Source organism: Anopheles funestus, chromosome 2RL (genome assembly GCF_943734845.2).
Source record: "Anopheles funestus chromosome 2RL, idAnoFuneDA-416_04, whole genome shotgun sequence".
NCBI classification, from domain to species: domain Eukaryota; kingdom Metazoa; phylum Arthropoda; class Insecta; order Diptera; family Culicidae; genus Anopheles; species Anopheles funestus.
The window spans coordinates 7,192,334-7,212,380 of NC_064598.1; the positions used below are offsets into that span (position 1 = coordinate 7,192,334).

General features: G+C 41.7%; 2 protein-coding genes across 3 annotated transcripts in view; one reads left to right on the top strand and one right to left on the bottom strand.

Moving 5' to 3' along the window:
• The window catches only part of LOC125766413 (connectin-like), a 76,554-nt gene extending 65,288 nt beyond the window's left edge, over positions 1-11,266 (top strand). For both annotated transcript variants that reach the window (XM_049432368.1, XM_049432369.1), the window contains 3 exons: positions 967-1,865; positions 1,950-2,166; positions 6,368-11,266. In XM_049432368.1, coding sequence (XP_049288325.1) covers positions 1,008-1,865; positions 1,950-2,166; positions 6,368-6,900 — 1,608 coding nt within the window. In that variant the 5' untranslated portion in view covers positions 967-1,007 and the 3' untranslated portion in view covers positions 6,901-11,266. The remainder of the gene's footprint in view (positions 1-966; positions 1,866-1,949; positions 2,167-6,367) is intronic.
• A 2,575-nt stretch (positions 11,267-13,841) lies between these two features.
• Positions 13,842-18,747, bottom strand: LOC125766418 (fibrinogen-like protein 1). The gene is made up of 3 exons (XM_049432377.1): positions 16,443-18,747; positions 15,725-16,348; positions 13,842-15,648 (listed from the first exon to the last, which is right to left on the bottom strand). Exons 1-3 carry the CDS (start codon positions 16,943-16,945, stop codon positions 15,405-15,407), a joined length of 1,371 nt encoding a protein of 456 aa, XP_049288334.1. The 5' UTR covers positions 16,946-18,747; the 3' UTR covers positions 13,842-15,404.
• Positions 18,748-20,047: the final 1,300 nt, after the last annotated feature.

Genomic DNA, 20,047 nt, shown 5'->3' on the forward strand with positions numbered 1-20,047 from the left:
AATTAAAACTCTAGAATCTTTTATGATGAAGTTCAATCCTCAACGAATTTCTCGAAGCCGCTTCCCAATGCTCTCGAATGAAACCAATAGTGCTTCCCGTTCGTTCGTTACTATCTCGGCGCCACTCTGTCTGGAACCGGAAATTACTTTCATAATAAAGCTGTTCATTGACTTTCCCTTATTTCGGGGGCCGTTCGGTGCAGTACGCTTTCACTATGCCAAACGCGCGAGTCTTTCCTAACCGACAATCCTTATCCTTCGGTTGCTCAATGAGGTTTGTTTCAAGTAGTTTTGTTGCGAGCTACTGGTGTAAGGATTTTTTCGATAAGAAAAGAAACAACTTTTGTTCGTTCATTGTTTTGTCAATTTCGGTTTCTTATCGCTTGTTGCTCAATCGATGAAAAATTGCAAAACATGATCGAAATAGCTGTTTTTCGTCTGTCGTTTTGAAGTCGAAAATCGAAGTCGAGTCGAAATATTTCTGAATGCAAGTTCATGATGAAATCGAGTTTTATTCGTGGATTCAGCAAACCTAAAAGTTTTAACGACACTTTGTGGTGGTAAATTTAATTATTATTATACGTATCAAAACACTTGATTTAATATTGCCTGTCAAGCATTGCCATAAACACATTCATTAGACATATCTGCTTTCACTCACTGATCACCAAAATTCAACGTGTGGAATCGTTCGCCAAGTGGAATTCTTTGAATTGTATTGCAAAACAAACGCTTATTAAATCGTGCCGGGAGTGTCTGCTTTGGCGCAATTTGTTTACGTAGTTAACGTTTCAATAACTGCCGAGTGGCACAGTTTGCTTTCCTCGTATTACAACCGCACTCTCGTATGGTGGGGAAATTTATTTTAATTAGCATTAGCACTTGGAAAACCACATGCCTCGGTGCAATAAGTTTTTCATTTGATTAAACACCGTTTTTTTAACATAATTTTCGTTTGTATATTAGATACAACTTTTCCGGAGCAACGAGCTAACTTCTCCTTCACGATGGTATCTGCGACATATCCAAATCTGACGCTAGTACTCTTGGTGTTGTGTATCGTCACCAGCCCGATTGAGAGTCGATACCGTGAGAAGGATGTTAAGAAGGGAAAATCTTCACCGCCTGTACTGCCACAGATGATAGTTCCCTCGCCGCTAATGAACCTCTGCTCAGGCGATCGAGAGATGAAACTGGTCTGCCACTGCTCACCAGACGATCCGCATGTGAAAGCACAGAAAGCAAACTGTTGGATCTTTAGCAAGGAACTCCCGCGTAAGGACACCAATTGGCTCGCCTTCCAGACACAGTCCACATTGGAGCAGTTAAAGATTACGGTACAGAAGATCGGTAACCTGGCGTACATCCCGTCGGACGTACTGCACACGCTCAAGTACCTAAAGCAGCTAACGATCGAGTACGGTGTGATACCGGACCTGCTGAACTACGCTTTTGGCAATCTGACCGAGCTGCGCAATGTGACGCTGCACAAGAATCAGATCCGCATCGTACATCCGTTCGCGTTTGCCAACCATCCTTTCCTGGAGGAGATCAATCTGGAACGTAATGAGATTCTCGAACTAGACAAGGAAGCGCTTGTACATCTGCCAGCACTGCGGAAGCTTAATCTGGATTTCAACAATCTCTCCATGCTGCACGACGACGTGTTCGTTTATCTGACCAGCCTGGACGAGTTGAAGCTCGAATCGAACCAGATATCTGTGTTGACGCGCGAAATTTTCAAGGGCCTTGGCAATCTAAGAATACTAAAGCTGACGGCCAACAGTTTAACCTTCATCGGTGATACAATCTTCGCGGAGCTGTGGAGTCTACAGGAGCTGGACCTAGATCACAACCAAATCGAGGTAGAGAAAAAGCGCTTTTATTGTCTAACTTCCCATTTTAATTGCATTTTTCTTTGTCTGTCTTTTTATCATTTGATACAACAGAAACTATCTGCCCGTGCTTTCGACGGGTTGAACAACCTGCGGAAGCTTAACCTAGAGAACAACCGGCTGAAGCGGCTCGAACGGGGCATCTTTACTGGCGTACCGGCCGTCCTTAATCTCAACCTAAACTCCAATCAGCTGGAAACGATTACGTACAACAACTTCCTGCCACTAATGGACAACCTAGTCAACAGTACGGCCATTCTTCATCTCAAAGGTACGCTATTAAAACGGGGCAGGAAAGTTTTATATCTTCGCTACGTCGCGTGAGTCAAGCAACGAGCAAAACACGGCACAAAACGGTAGCCGGTTTTGGAGCACACGTGCAAAATCTCAACCCAATTAGTGTCACAATAGGGTTTTTTTTTGTGGTGCGAGTTAACCCTAGCATTCGTTGGTGCCTTCGGGTTTTGATGGTGTGACCTCAAAAAGGATCCTTTTTTTGTTTTACGACCACTTGGGGCGCTTCATCAGCAGCCGGTTAACGTCTCGCTTCCGCTTTTCTGTCATGTCATGGTAGCTTCGTTTGGGAAGAGTTTCCATTCACCTGGAAGGGGAAAATAAAATAAAGTTCGTTGCTAACCTTTAAGTAATGAGTGGTTTGATATCTATGTTCTTCACCAAGCCGACCGGAAGTCCTTGCGCACTGAAAAGTATATGTGATACGTATTATACTTCCCTTTTTTATTGTTCATCGAACCCGAACAAGAGTGGAAGATATTGATCCCGAACAAGAGAAGAACATGTTGAATGAAAATTAATTTCATAAAGCTGTAAAATTGAGCTTCAAACGAAAATATTTAGATGGGTTATCTTATGTAAGAATAAAACCAATCCCGAAGAATTGCTTGAAAATGCTTCGAACAAGAAACCGTTTTCTACGTCGAAAAGCGCCTAAAGCTATGCAACTAGTGATACAAAATATTTTGTACGGAACAAATTGGTTACTAAAAGTTTGGGGGTTGAAAAATTGTCTGCTTGGTATACTTCCAATGAACTATTCAAAACAGTGTACATCAGGAACTATTGCATGGATGGAGATTCTGAGTAATTGGTTGATGGTAAACCGTTAGCTTCAGTTGCTGTAGAGAATTCTACAGCAATTATGCCGAAGTTCAAACAAACGCCTTTATTGCATACCTTGGTGAATGATGAACTTCAGTACCGTACGGTGCGTTTAATTATAATTCGAAAAACTTTTCCAACTACCTGTAGGCAGTTGCAACGGTCGGCTCGACCAGATGCCCATCGAACTCAACTCTCATCGGGCAATTATAATGAGTCCAAGCATCCCACAGTGTGCGTGAGTGTTTGTTTTTTTATTGTCCCCAGTGTACTCCGACTACTTCATAATCCCTTTGATCCGTTGAGCCGGAGAAATTTAATAATATACAGACCTTTCTGTTTGAAATTCATCTTCAGTCGTTCCATTTGCACGTGCGAGTAGTGTGTTGTAAAGAAGAAATGACAGAACTAATGAGGATAAAAAACAGTAATATATTACTCTTCCATCAACCGTCTCTTGACGTGGAGGTGGCGCTGTGAAAGAACTGTGCAGTCCCTACGTTTGTGCTTTGTAAAAGATCAAAGTAAAATGCTTCTCATACACACTTCATTTTCCATTTTGGATCGGTGGTTGACGCGCAGGCGACAAATTTTTCGGACGATGAATACTTGAACGGGACGATGAAATTAACTTTCCGTATAGATTACACGGTACATATCCCTACGCACGCAGCACCGACGCACACAGTTTAATGCATAATTTTAAATTTAATTTAAATTCATCTCATCATTCATATCATTTGCAATGTAAAGCTACCGACGGAAAGGTTTTTGGCGGTACCACCATCGGCGGTAACATGGGAAGCAATAATCAAGCAGTGGATCAAAAACGGAAGGTCCAGCCAAAAGATCACATTGCAATTGTATTTTAATTAACAGAAATAACACTTTTTGGGTGGTCCGTGGTCAACGAAGAAAACAAAAACTCACAGTACTCATCATTCGCTACTTGATTATGGATGAAGAGTTCTTTTTTTCGATTTTTTTTTTGTGGTATTTAGTTCGGTTGGCTGTTTTCCACAAGCACAAGTGGTTCTCTTTTTTAAGCGTTCAGGCTTGTTTTTTTTTCTCCCCCAATTTTCTACCCATTGTGTCATTGCGTTGAGATGGGTTTTTGGGGTAGTGCTTGGGGCATTTGGAAAAGTTTCACCTTACCGTATCATATAACCCCACACGGAGCTGAAGCATTATTTAACAGCCAAGTCTATGTTTTATGCTGTTAGATAAAAAAAAAGGGAAGACAAAAAATCACTCCAACATCAATCACAATTACCAACTTTGCCCGGTTGATGGGAGAAAACTGTCACTCGTGTACATGGAAATTCGCCCGGTTCCCTGAAAAATGCCACCCTCCAGCTCCGCCCCCGAATAAAAAAATAAAACCCCATTTTGGACACTCGGCAAGTGACCGCAGACGCACGGAAGGCCACACATTAGCAAACCGAACCACCCTGTGCCATCGGCCAAGGTGCACGGTCTGGACGGAAGGAAACTCACTACCATCAATCATCGTTTTCATTAACCATCGGTGTGTGGGAGTTTTTCTTTGCCCCCGATCACACACCATACCCCACCTGCACCTGGGTGCTTAGTTCTAGCCTGCAAACACAGGTTTTGAGTTCATTTAAATTTTCATTAGCCGTAAAAGCTAAATAAACTTTTGGACCGGCCGGTGTGGCCCGGTGAATCATCATCTCAACGTCAATGGCATGTCGCCCCCCCTCCCACACACACCCTTTCGCGTTGGCCACTTCTTGGGAGCGGTTTGACTGATGCCCGAAATTCCTCCAGGGAATGCACAGAGACAGGGAAGAAAAGAAGCAAAAAGAAAACTTTCGCTAGCAAAACTGATGAAAAGTTATGCGGCACCAAACGATGCTGACTCGTGTCAAGTGTACAGGGACTTACGCTTCCAATCAACCTTTAGAATTGACCATATCTTCGATTATTAAATAGTGCCACGCGGTTGCCATGGGTTGATTGCTTTCCTGTATCGGGTGGATTAAACTTTCCGCGATGAAATTTTGCTTTATGCTGAGCTTTTTCTTTTTCTTTTTCCACTTCACCCATTCCGTGCAGTCAACTTTCAAAATATTGATTTAATAAATGTACGGCTAAGCTCGTTCCGTACGCTCTTGACAGCTGAAATCAATCATGCTTCAATTGCAAACCACGCCGTCATCCGTGGCTATACGCTGGAAAAGAAACTTTACGTGCGATTACGGAAAGCAGTTTCTAACGGGTTTGAGCATTACCAGGCCTTGGCAGCCTCACCTGCAACCAAACCTCCAAACACCTTAAACACGCGGCTAACACAAACTTTCCCGAACGGGTTTTGCACTTTCCGCTGTTCCGGAAGACGAAAACTTCATCATCGATAATGCTGCACAATAACAAATCAGAAACTGAACCGAAACTTGCACCAAACTGCCTTACTATTGATGGATTTCCTTGTGGGACACCTTCGGTGCTGGGTTTGTGGAAGTTTGAGCGCGATTGGTTTCTTCTCGCCACAGCGAAGAAAAGTGGCACGCGAACTAACTCTCTGTTGGCTGGTTGGCAATAAATTCTGCCATTTTCACTCCCATTCATGACGGGCAGCATGAGAACATAACACCAAAAAAAAAAAACATGATGGACGGTATGCAACATGCCAGCACCTTGATTGCCGAAGGTCGGTAACACCGTTTTTACATTACTTGCTCCTTTTTTTTCGTAGTCTAGTGGCTACTTATTGCCCTCGTTGTGGCATACTTTAAACGGTTGGCTTTTACACCTTTTACCTTCCTTCGAACGATCTACCCCTCCCGTACCGGTAAATGTTCGAAAGAAAGCGAAAACCACCCTTCGAAGGGTGAAGTTTGTACAGTTCGCGCCTGGCAGCATGCCCAAAAGTTAACAGACAGTTTCGCCTTCCGTTCGCCTTGCATTTTGGCAGGTCAGAGTTTATGATCGAATTTCGCCAACGTGCCAAACTGTCAAGAATGCAGCAAGGAGTTTGGCGCATCGCCTCGTCGGCACCGCCGGTGGTCGTTGCTGGTGTTGGCTGCCATGGTGTCGATGAAGGCGGCTCTAGTAATGTAAGACGCCATCGTTCGTTTTGATTAAAATTGTGCTTTAAAATGTTTTGATGTGATTAATCTTGACAATGTTCTTTAAATATCATTCAAATGGTTAAGATTCTGTGGAATTATTGAAAGAAAACACTCATAAAACACGTCTTGTAATGGAAAATGTCTAATACAATGCCTAACAGCGTTAAAAGGAGTACAGATTGCATACATTTCAGGCGTTTAAATCGATAAAAGCTCTGTTTAAGTCAATGTCCCATTTCATTCTTCATTTCTTCACAGATAATCGATTTCTATGTGACTGCCGGCTGCTGTGGCTGTTCGATCTACGCAACAACACCAAAAACGAAGATCTCCGGTACACACTGCAGCACGTGGAATGTCTATACGACATCAAAGGAATCTACGGGACGCCATCGCTAACGCACAACCAACTGAAAGAGTTTGGCCGCAGCCAACCCCAGGACACCATCCTGTTCGACGAAGAGTACTACGACGATACGGGCCACCGCAAACCGGGTGTCGTGTTACAGAAAAAGTTCAGCTCAAGTCGATCCGTTCCCGATGGTAGCCAGGACAAGAGCCAACTGCAACCCATCACACTGATGAAACTACGTAAGGACACGATTCTACCCTGCCCGAAGGAACTGGACGAACCGACGGAACTACCACTTTCACGGGAGTCGATCGGACTCGATATGGGTTGGCGTTCGTCGGTGACGGCTACGAGCGAAGGTTCGACTTGCATCCATTCGATGGTACTGCTAGGTATGTGTTGTCTACTCTCCCTTGCCCGGTATGGGCGAAGATGTTAGTTTTGGAAGCATCACACTAACCAACCAGTAATGTCGACAAACTATCTTACTGCAGCAGGTTTAAGCAGCGGAGTGGGTCGTGCGTGTATATGACTCTCGTAGACATTTTGTTTATTCCATAAGATCTCATGTTTCATTGCTCTGCTCGAGCGTTCTATTGTTTCGTATGTTAAGAAAGCAAATGCGACGAATAGTGGCTGCACACAAAAGGGAGAACTGGTGTAAATAATGATGTTAGATCAGAGTAGCAAATCGATGATTTGCGTTAGCTAAATAAAGGTAATTTAGATCGAAAACGAATTTATACGATGCCAAGGATGTTCGGTTGATTGTGTCTCGAGGCTAACAACTGAACGGATGCTACACATGCAGGATGCATGCATGAAAACAATGCCCACATTTAAACATCGATGGCATGCATCGAAGGCCGAGAGGATGGTTAAGCGATGAAGAGGTGAACACCTTGCAAGGTGTTCCATTGCCTTGTACATAGTACCTTTCCCACCCTTCTGTTCAGGCACCATTGCAGCATTCGATACGGAAAATGGTTCCGGTTTCGGGTCCGGTATCGCTCACTTAGTAACAATGTGCACCAAAAACACTTTCACTCACGCAAGTATCGGCTAACTCTTACTGAATGTACATAGTAGCACACGGTATGATATTACGTCTTACAATACAATTTGAGCGACCAGCACAAAAACGATTCCTTTTGTCTCTCGGCACATACTGCTATGGCTTGGCGGTTGGTTCGATCATGACTCCATTGCTTTTTCAAAGCTTTTTTTTCTACAGTAAAACATAGGAATATTATTATTTTATTATTTATTTACAGGACAATTTAAATTTTAAGCTTTTAAAATAAAAAGAGAATTGAACTGTTTTTAGGCTTGTCTAAACAAAAGTTTCAACAAGGAAAGTTAATTTTTACGATATTTTAACAATTTGTTGCTATTTTTTTTTCTTTTACTTTAATAAGATTTTTAATGTGAAAAATGTAACTAAATTTAATACTTAAATATTTAATACTTAGGTTAAATTATCGTTCCTTTCTGGAAAACTGGTGGAAGGAATTCGCTGACGTTTAAAGCTTTATGAACTCCTTTTGATTATTTAATGAAACACAATTACTGTAAACAGCAACATTTCCACCACCTTTCCCGGCCAGTGGGTTTTTACGTTTGTTACGTTTCATTACCACCCAAAGACCTTCACAATGAGCCTGTTTGACACCTCATCAGGCGAACGAGTCGTCAGTTTCACGACCCCGCTTTAACGAGCCCATTACCCGCCAGCAAACATCCGAAGCTCGTTTCCCGTAGCAAAAAAAAAAGAAAATTGACGTTTGTTGCTTCATGTTTGGTAATCTTTGCCAAGAAAGGGAATTTCGAAAGAAGCTAAAAATCATGTCATCAGAATCATAATTTACATGCACCGACGGCTAAAACGGATGAAACATTAGACGACGATTTGTCGCTCGCACTGTTCTGTGGCTTCCTGATACAGCGGAAGCCTAAACATTGCAAGTGGTGAATGTATTTGTCCTTGTTGCCTTCTGTTCATAGAATCATTTCTTCTTCCCACACACGCACACACGTGTCGTGTCGGAAAATGTGTGGCACGAGTCGGCTGGTGCGCATCTATAAAATGCCTACCAAGTGCCTGCCACGAACCGAAACCTTCAAAGCAGCTTGGTGCAAATGAGTGAACCTAAACAACCGCCAAGGGTAACAAACAAACGGGGCTGATGCCAGAAATGCCAAACGGTACACGCACCGTTGACAGTGTGCGCAAGTAAAGTAGGAAGAAAAAGCACAAAACTTTTTTGTGAGAGAAAAAAAACACACACACAAAATGAACAAGAACAAGGGAATGGAGGAAAAAAAATGAAATGTTAATAAAATAACGAAGTACGTAAGCATACATTTACTGCACCGTAAAAAGTGTAAAATGGGCAAACATAAACCATGGTTTGAGCGGGGCGCAAAACGACACGAGCATCGGCGCTATCGATGCCTTTTACCGATGGGAAAAAGGGCTGCTGAAGTTTATTTTTATTTCGTTTATTTTGCAGCTTCTTTTTTGTTTTGTTGCTTGCTATATCTCGCTGCCCGCACACATACAAATTCGCACCAGGGGAAGTTGAAGGTTCCCTGTCGCCCGGTCGTTCCCGTTCCCGGTCGTAACTGTTTGCCTAACTGCAGGCGCTACCAGACGCCAGCCAGTGGAAGTGTTGCCAGCATGAGTTTTTCATTTTCTCGACACGTCTTGAAGTCAGAGTTTTTTTTTTTGCTCGCTTTACACCACATTCGGGGAGCTGAGGCAGGAGCGGGAACAGCAACAAAAAATGCCCCTGTACAATTACGCTGTTCGGTTTCGTCCTTTCGCCCGTTTCGTTTCCACCCAGGCATCTTTGAAGGGTGTGCGTATGAGGTCGACGATGGGTCGTTGGGTGAAACGGAGCACCAAATTAATATTTAATGTACGCGCAGCTCGCTACATGCGACTCGGGAAGCGAAGCATAGGAAATAAAAACCAAACCAAGTTGCGGAATGTTAAAAACCAAACCCAAAATTGAACAAGCTCGTGAAACAGCTAGACACATGCGCAGCGTTTGTCGGAATCCTCACAGGAAATGGGAAGTTGATTTTGCTCGGCATGCTTCCGGGAGCTGTTAGGTGAATCCAATACTACGAGCAGACGGGAAATGAGCACTAAAAACCGAATTGAACATCGTGTCTAAGACGTCCTTTAAGGTGGCCGCGGCCATGGTTCAACTTCGGCAATGAAGTGTTCGTATCCGTGATAACTTCACAAGAAACTCAAACCACACAGATATACTCACACTTCCACGGATGTTACTATGTGTATTTGTGTGTGTGTGTGTTTATGTCTGTGCAAGAACCATCTTCGAGGAGCAGCCAAAGCATCATTGCAGCATAAAACTAGCGCACCCAATTAGTAGTCGAATGTAATCTACGTAATTGAGTGTAATCATGTTACAAAGCTGGCTAGGCAAAAGCAAGGCAAAACTTAATGCAGCAGCAGGGTGGATGCGTTCGTATTTTTTTTTCTCTCTTGTGTGTGTCCTCCCTATTTCCCCACCTCTCTTCCTTTCCGTTTGTTTCCCGGATGGTAGTGCAAAGTTTTCGCCCCAAACCGACTTACGTGCCCGGGGAGGGATTAGAGCAGATACTTCGAAAGTTCCCGTAACGAAGATTTACGAGCTGAGCTACCGCCGGGACGTATGGGCGCACAGTAAAATTATGCACCCGCAGGCCTACAGGACTGCGAGCAGCGCGCCGACAGGGTGATGAATGTGGTTTTAAGAGGATGGTGACGAAAAACGGGCAACCACCCGACAACTCGATTAGAAACGACCGTAGATGTATCGCGTACATCTCGAGCTTCTGCACAAAGGCGAAAGGACACAGCACATGGGGAAAGAAAAAACAAAACTACACAAAACGGCGGGAAGCTGTAAAAACTTGAGCTAAGCAAGTACATGAAATATTAAAAAATATGAAAAACTCAAACCCTTATCACCAGATCCGGATAGAGTAACGATAAGCAAAACAAAACAAAAAAAAAACACACACACACAAAACCCATTATGTGAAAAAAACGTACAAGCAAGATTTTGTCATCTGTAAATACTGTATAAATGTGATTCTAGATGTGCGAACATAGATACTCTATCACTACAAATGAAAACAACTACGCCCAATGAGAAAAAAAAGAAACAGGCAATAAATCACACATGAACATGAAAACAAAGTAACAAAAACACTAGCGTAAATAAATCATGAAACAGGATGCAAAATGAAACATCACGAAATGCTTCAACAGTCTCCATACCCTCCTAAGAAAGGCCCTTACAAAACAAACACTTCAATAACGTTCTTAAAAGAAAACGTGAAGAAAAATTAAATAGAAAACTTAAAGATATAAAGGTGACAACTATTCTCTCGATACAGGAGACTAAGATTGTTCAGAAGTTTCGTTTTGAGTGTAATTGAGTTTTCATTTAGTTTTGTTTGGGAATTCACATTCCCATTTTGAAGAATGTTTGTACTCATCTACACACAACAACATAGAACATACGAAATCGAACGTGGTACACACGAGTGCGAGTGTGCATTATGAGACAGGGTGACAATGAAGGAAAAGGAGATGAGAAAAAAGATTATTTTAAGGCACACAACAACAAACAAACCATAAAGGAAAAATTGAATACAATGGAAAAGAAATGCATCCATGTAACATTTTTTATGCTTCAGTGATGTCCTTAACTCGACTAGGATTAGTAACGTATGGAAAGTAAAAATAAAAAGAACAACAAATCATAATTGACCTTGGAAAACTATCTCTGAGCTTTATTGGTGTTTTTTTGTTCTATGCAGTTGGAAAGATTAAAATGGAATTTGTTATCTCTACAATTACAAAAAGGTAAGCCTTATATCATCCACATAGAATTGCTTGTATTGCACGTATATTAAATAAGTTTTCATCGTAATCATTTTGCTAAATTAAAAGAAACAGTAAAACGCCTGGAAGCATGCAATTTGCATAGAATTAATATTTTATTAATTTTGATTCTTTTCAAAAGGTCGATTAGTCCACGGGTTTTTAATCTCAGGATGAAAAAATAGTTTCATTTACATCATGGTAGTGTATCGTGCACAACGTGAAGCATGCAAAAAGGTAATATGTATTACTTTACCGTACAGATTGCTTCCTAATTGTTTTCAATATCAAAAGACAATTACTTTATTTCGATCAACGAACGATCGATATCTTCATTTCGCTTTCCCAACGAAACTTCCCCGCTTTTACTGTCTGCAAAAGAAAGCACCCAAAATGCAAAAGATCTTATCCCACAAAAGGTGTACCAGTAAGTACGTGTCGTAACTTTGCCGGCCTGCACCGAAAACCAAAACCGGACACAAAAGGGAAGCAATCCCGGCCCCATTGGAAGCGAAGAGATTAAAATTTATAATCCTCCCCAGCCGGTAATTTACTCCTGCCGTCCCGATTACATGGGCCGTGATTCAATCCATGTTCCGGGCCCCCAGTTTGACCTTCTTTCCAGCGCTGTCTATAAGCAGCCAGCATAAGAAAAAAAAACGACAAAATGCGGTTGATCGATGGCACGTCGGGAAAGTCGGAATATTGGACTTTGGAAAACTTTTCCCCACTAAACTTTTGCATCTCGTCGCTCTGCATCGTCTTAAGCAGCATGTTAAGTAAATTAACCTCAAGCGATTGTTGGCAGCGCCCATGGTCGCACGGCACAGGATAAATGCTTTTGTGCCTGCGGGTTGGAGGTGATGAGTTGGGTACATATTACATTATCCTGAGCCGGAGCGATAAATATTGCTGTAGGGATGGGTGCATTTAAATTGTTGTTGCTGCTTCTGCTGCTGCCTTTATGGTTCATTGGTGGGATGTAAAGTATTGAAGTTGGGAGGACTTAATATTACTCACCGGACGACCGGTGGAGTTATAAAGAAGATGAGATTGAAGCACTACTTATTGAATAGGAATAATGCATCAGATTTCACATTTGTATTATTAAATAAAAAGTTAATTCCAAATAGTGGTGAGAACAATGAGAAAAGTTAGAATATAGTTTTAGGAGCCGGGGCTTCTCAATTCTTCTGAATTTCCTAATTTGTGGTACAATATTAATGCACTAGGCTAACTATTCTCGATCGGAAAAACTTTAAATGTTTCAAGAAGATATGAGCAACCCTTTTGTGGACTTGTCTCATTAAAAATACAAGAAAACAAACATGTACATCATTAAAATATGTGTAGCAGTTTTAATTTGTACCATCACACTTCATGCAAACAGTTCTACCGTCATCAAAGTTGAAAGCCGAAAAACTATTTCAAAAACCTACGCTGCATTTCATCAGGTCGAAACATGTAACATGCAACAGCAATTTGTTTTAACCACGCTGGCTTCGGAAACCATCGTTGAGCAATGTTCACTTCACACCAGAAAATGTGAAGCTTTTAATGGTTGTGATTTTGCCCGGAAAAAGTCCCGAATGAGCTGAAATAAAATTAAAATTAAATGTGCTAAAAGTGTAGCGTGTATGTGAGTGTTGCTTAAAAAGGCGAAGGAGAAAAAATACGAGGGAAAAACCCACCCACAAACTATTCACTCGAAACCGAAACTTTCGTACGACAGTAAAATCAAAACCGAAAATATGTGGCACTGGTGTGTGCCAAACAACAACAAAAAAAGTACGACACAAAACAACACACAAAAAATAATGTTCTCCCTCCGGACATAGAAAGGCACCGTTGCACCGGGTTTCGGTTCTTTTGGCTATGGGTTTGTGTATGTGTGTGTGTGAGTGTGTGCTAGTGTTCTGGATTAACATAATTTGCTAAATGGAAAAAGTTTAAAAGCCAATTTAATTTTCAACCATTTAATGTGTGTGTATGTGTGTGAATTTTAAGGATGCAAAACTAACGGTACGGGCAATGTTCTTGTTGTGTGTGTCGTTCTGCATTCGATCTCGCCAGCTTTCCCCCCCTTTCCACCATGCTCCTTGGACAGGGACGGATACCCGAAATGTTTTGCAGAAACTTTGCCACATCGAGCAAAAGACAGAAAACAAAATGAAACGAGCAAATGGAAACGAAAAAACCAAAATCGCACACGCTTCGTTTCATTTTAAACCTGTTCACGAGCAAATTCCATGCGGTACCATCGGTGACGAAGCATCTGATGATGCAGACGATAATGATGATTATGTTGAGCGACGCTAGAGCAATGATAAGAAGTGCACATACGTACATAAACAAACATTACCAACCGCACCAGCCAGCAGGATCTTAGCACATGACCATACAAATACATACAACCCGAAGAGTTGGTGCCGGAATTTCAACGTTAATTCTGCACCAAAAAATGTTGATTTTTTTCCTCTCGTTCATCTACTGGTTTTTGCTTCCTTCGGCGCATCTTTCCTTGTACCGAGGAAACCATTGAAAAGCATCAAAAATGCACCCACTGACCTACTGGGTGAATGGAAGTGTTTTGGATCGTGAAAAAGGAAAATTCGTGCCTGGTTTCAACATCAAAGTAAAATGGTACCCCCGCAAAAGCCACGTGCATCCTTGCACATGCACTCACTCCTTCCGGAACTGCAAACGACGCGAAGCATAATTCATTAACGGGGAACGATGCCTTTGCGCTGCTTCGTGGTGCGAAATCCGTTTGCCTAATTTGGGAGTGGCATTTCGTTAAAATGTTCAAACATTTCTGCAACTGACGTTGAAAGCAGCAACCCCCCACCAAACCTTACGAGGTCACAGAACACTGGACTTTTCATGTACCATTTTGTAAGTTTTTTGAAAATTGTCTTTTGTTTTTGTTTCTTGGAATGGAGATGGCGTACAAGAATTATCCCACAAACATGATCATATTTTCTGCTTTATTTCCTATCAAAAACAGTTAAATTAATGATATAATGGCCATAATGCTCTCGAATTGTAACGAACAATCATACCAACTTTCATTTGCGTCACGAGTATCAATAAATTGATACTCCCGTAATGAAACGTTCTTCCGATTCCGTTGTGGATTAATAGTCATTAATGCAGAAATGCATTATATTGTAATTTACATTCGTTTCATTCCTTTCAGAAATATCTTCATCCACACAGAAAAACAACAACAATCTCAAACCACCGCTCAGGAGCATTGGCCCATATAAATCATTGCCCAGTTTGGAGTGGGTTTTTGGGCGCAGTAATAAATAAAAATAATTTGAATTATTCACTCGCAAATACACAGCCCCCCGTCGTTCTTCTTTCGTTTACCTCAGCTTATTTTTTGGTTGTGTTTGAATATGCTGTAAATGTCAACCCCTTAATACGACCAGTAGATGACCACAACATTGACGAATTGGGCCAGAGATTCTCATCAGAGCGATGGGCTTTAGCAAATCTCCGTTGTTTTTGGGGGGGGGTAGCAGCAGAGTTGGGTGAAGGAAAATTTATTATGACAGAAAATAAATTACTGATATTAATATATGTAGTTTGTAACATTCTACTAACGCAATCATTTTTGAGACAACATGGGAAGGAAATAAATTACATTACACAGAGCAAAAGGTTTGTTGTGTGTGGTAGTTTGGTGGAAGAAAGTGTTTCAATTTGTTTCAATCAATTGATTCCATGAAAGCATAACTTTAGTACATATTACTTGGAAAGCTGTTTTTTAGGTTAAAGTTTTAAACTATAACCATTATGTCATTTTCAAGTGAACTCATCACTTTATACATGAATTTTATTGATTTTTTAAGGTTAATACAATCGAACAAAATGTCCGCAAAGGAAGTCATGCAATAATAAAAAATAAATAATCAGACCAATATAATTTATTGATGCAGTTCAAGTAAGTATGCAGAAGTATAAATAAAATAATCGGTATAAATTATTAATCAACAGTTCCCGCCATAGGTCACCATAGTACAGGGACTCTAGAAGTCAATTTCAAAGCCAGGCTCGTAATTTTCTTCGTCTTCCTCTTCGTTGACATCCTCCACGTCTATTCGGTGATAACCGTGATGCTGATAGTGCGGTTTATGATGGTGATAGTGTTCCTTCCTGTTTCGGATCATAATACGAGACCGCTTCAGGCTGTAGTTTAGCCCGCGGAACTCCTTCCAGAATATACCGGTCAGATCGTGCGAGTACTCCTTACGGTACGCACCGTTCAAGTTGCTACGAAAAGGAAGAAAAGAATAATTATTTCAATGGAACAAAACAGGCTCGTTCAGTGCACTACGCCATCGCCTACCTGTCACCGCACGCCTTATACCACCATCCGCCGTGGTTTTCTTGTGCACAATTTTGCGACGATTTGTCATTGTCGCGATCGTACGTGGAGAACTTCATGCCTTCGGATTCCTGCAGCGAGTTGCCCGCATTGCCGACGTAACCGTGCAGCTTGGCCAGCTTGTAATCGTCCTTTTCGCCCTCGATGCGGAAGTACTTGTACTTGGCGTACGCGAACTTGCCATCAAAGTCCTCCATCAGTATGAGCAGCTCGTAATCCCGACCGGACATCATCGTGAAGATATTTTCCAACCCCAACCAGTATTCGCCGTACCCGTAATATCCGAACCCAAGCTGGTAATGTTTGAACGGACGGAAGAACGTCTCCGAACCATCGAAACGGTTCTGAATCACCGTCCAAGCGTTCTGCCCAAAGTCCAAGCTGCACAGCACGTACATGCTCTTGGTGATGTTGACGTACACCTTGTATACACCCGTCTTTACGATCCGACGGTCCTGACACGAGCTGTACACGACCTCATCGAACTCCTCCAGCGGGGGCGCATCGGTGGACGACTTCACTGGACCCAGTGCCTCCACCAGGTTCTCTTTCGTGATGAGCTGTATCACACCTGCCTTACTTCGGCTGGATGGAAGGGTAGAGAGTAAAACGACAAGATCATAGATTCACTCTCAACAAAGCAGATCACCACGATGTATTCAACGCCGTATCTACCTACCTTAGCAGCAAGGAAATATCATTTGTTTGCTGCTCGAGGAAAGCGATCTGACTCTCGCTGCTGGCCACGAATCCGCCTAACGTAGTTAAGCTCAGGTCGATATTCTTCAGCATGTTCTTAATGTTTCGCAGATCGACCTGAACCTTGAGCAACTTGTCGAACGAGCTAACCACCGTCAGTACTTTCTCACGCAGTTTCTTCATCTTCTGTACGATCACGTCACAGTTGCACTGTTCATTCTCGTCCTGCAACCATCGTCCGTTTGACTCAAATGGATCACCAAACCCGTAAACCATGTTGTGATGATGATGATGATGATGTCCGCTGTGCTTCTTTTTGTGATGATGATGTGACTGATGGTGATGGTGACCGTGACTATGACTATGGCTATGACTATGACTATGACCATGGCTCGTCTTAATTGGTTCACTCTGCACGGTCACTATCAGAGCCATCGTCAGTAGCATAACCGCTCCGACCAGGAATAGCTGTAGTTGCCTCATTTTCGTTCTGTTCCTAAAACACAACTGTCGGCCGAAGCAGCTCACAACCGAACTGATACCTTGCGACTCTTTCCCAGCTAGTCGAATATGGAGAGATAGAGATGCTTTCTACTATTCAGTTTGTGTTTGTAACTGTTCGTTAAAGCCAGCAGAAACCGTTAGATCAAGCTCCTAAACAAGCAACGAAGCTTTCGCGATATGGTTTCGGCTGAATGGAAGAAAAAACGCAACACAACAAAGCACCAACAGGTTTATCCTACTGGCCGACCCAAATCGCGAATTTCGTTGCTTATTTGCTGGCACACCTGCTCATACTTTCTAGCTAGCGGTGAAATGAAATGATTTGCTGATGATAGCAAAAAAGTCCCTAAAAGATTATGTGTAAATGGTGTGAATCTTATGCCTAGACGTGGAACTCAGTTTGATTTCTTCTTCCTTAAACAAATAGGCACTGAGTGAGTAAAAAGTTGTCCTAAAACAAGCGATCATTCGCACAACAAATCGCTCCAATGACTAACCCCAAGCAGGCGGAATCGGATATACACGATCGTAAAAGAAAGAGAAAGTAAGCGAATGCAGATGATTAAACAGTGTCACCAAAAAGGAATCTTACCAAACATTTCAACAGCACTAATGTTCCGAACTGGAAGTCTACATCTACATATCAATGATTAAACTGGTTTCCGCGCATCCAAAATTAGGTTCTGTTCAACCGAAGCAAACAAAACAAAACTCAAAACATCAGCAGCAAATCCACAGCTTGCTAATTCTCTTAGATCTTTGGGATTTTCACATGCCACGAAAACCAGTTCCACCCAGCATCACAGCTGTGGGCAATTTATTATGTTTAGCCCAACCAGCGACATGGGTCGGACTGGCAAGCAGCGGAACAATTTAATCACTCCGAAATGTAGATTGCTGTCGGTAGTTTACATCAATATGCAAATTCACGGATGAGAGAAACAAAAAAAGTCAACACAGCATAAATATGGATGACACACAAAGCGTTCAGCGGTCGATGCACCGACTTTGACGTCAAACAAGGATTTATTACGCGGGCGTTTTGTTGTATTAAAAATGTCTTTGATATTGGTTCATAAAAAAGCAGCTTCTAAGTATAATGCGTATCAATGGTAATAAGAAGCAGCGAGTCTTTGTGATGCTTTCTTTGATATCAGGTAGTTCTTTTCCATCTGCTTCGCCCTTCTGCGGGAAATGGGAACATTTATTTACCTCAACTCTATCTAACAAAATCGAAACAAAACGGGCTTCCTTTGCAACTCCAACGCAATCACATTGACATCAGGCTGATGAAAAGCTTGCGATACTGCAACGGCCGTGAATAGCGTCTCCACAAGAAACAGTAGCGTACAACCAAACCACAAAACATTGCAGGGACGAAGCAAACAAATAAACCTCCTTCACCATATTGCGCCATCGAAAGCGTGTCCGTGATATTTTTTTTTCCTCTCACAGAATACATTTGTCGAATCAGATCTATCTACTTACCGCTCCGGTTGGTACCCTTTGATCAGTAGTTGTCGTTCCTTTATATCTTTTCCTTGTAAAGACCAGAAATAAAATGAAAGGAGAAAATGTCGTCATATTGCTCTCCAGGGTGCTCAATGGCGCTCCATTATAGAATGAGTTACATTCGAAAAATTGATACGTCTTTTAATTTCCGGCCGTGAAAGATGGGCAGGATGTTACTTGTTGCTGCTTTTGCTTCAGTTTGAAGAAATCTCCATTTTCGTAATGGACATTCGGCACTGAATGGATTGAATCAATCGGTTAGAGGAAAACACAATTTAGATATAACTCAACATCGTATAAGAATGTTTTGTGAAAGCATTTTTTTCTTTCATTTTTGATTAATTCCTTGCATGTGTTATTTGTATGTACTATTTGTATTTAGTTTATAATATTTTTAAGAAAACAATCTCTTCTTGTGCCGTACTGTGTTCTTCGTTTATGTCTTATACTGTAACTTTTTTTTTCTTTTTGATGATTTCTCTTTATCTATTGTTTTAGTTCTTCAGCTTTGCTCTTTTCTCACTTTGAGATGCGTACTTCTTATCCTTCTTCTTTCAAACTTCCTTCTTTGAAATTGAGATCTATGCTGAATTTTTGGCGAGGAAAAAGAATATTCGAAATATTGTGGAATTTTACTTCTTACTTCTTACTTCGGCAAAAATAAAGTTTATTTCTTGATAAATATCCACATCAAGATAAAATGTTACTGTGCTTCAAATTATATAGCTACAAATTATAAAAATTACAAATTATATAGTTTATAAAAACCAAAACTTTATTTAACATTAAATTGCTACGACGAATGGTTTCTGTCTAACTTGCAACCATAACTAGGAAAACTTCCAATGATCGGAACATTCAACATTCCACTGCTTGTTGCTTCGTTATAGCCAGAAAATGGGAACAAAACTAGAACAAGTTAGCATATTCAAAATAAAACCACACAGCGACGGAGGTAACTAATTAAACCTGAATATGCCCAAAAATTGGTACCGGCATGAAAAATATGTTCCCGCATCGAGAGTCTCGTTCATCGGGAATGGCACACACCATACATCCTTGAATGCAGCATCCGAAGAATGATAAAGTGAAGGGCTGCAACGAGTGGGAGGTTAGTCACATTCCAGAACGAAATATAGTGCCACTATCTTGCATCTGTTCAAAGCGGCTGCCGGAGAAAAGTCGTTCCAGCTGCAGTGTAGCATGGAAAAGCAGTAGGTCAAAAGTGTCCATTGCTCTGGACGACGTAATTGAATCGCTTGCATCCAGGTTGTACTCCAGCCAACTACTGCAGCAAGGGAAGGAGATGGAGGAGCGTGAGGATTCGGCAAAGGATTCGGTCATGAAGAGTGCATTCAGCAAGCAAGCGTTACCAGCTCGTACAGCCAGGGAGAGATGGAAGAGTGGAATAATTTATCGTGTCATAATAACTGTCGAAAACTGGACTCTTCCTTCATTTTTCCGAAGGCTACCATTGGATGCCTTTTTGGCTTCGTAATGCGGGGGAGTCTTACTCTGGATCTGGATCTGGGCTCCAAAATGCAAGACCTGTGCAGTAGCATGTAACGA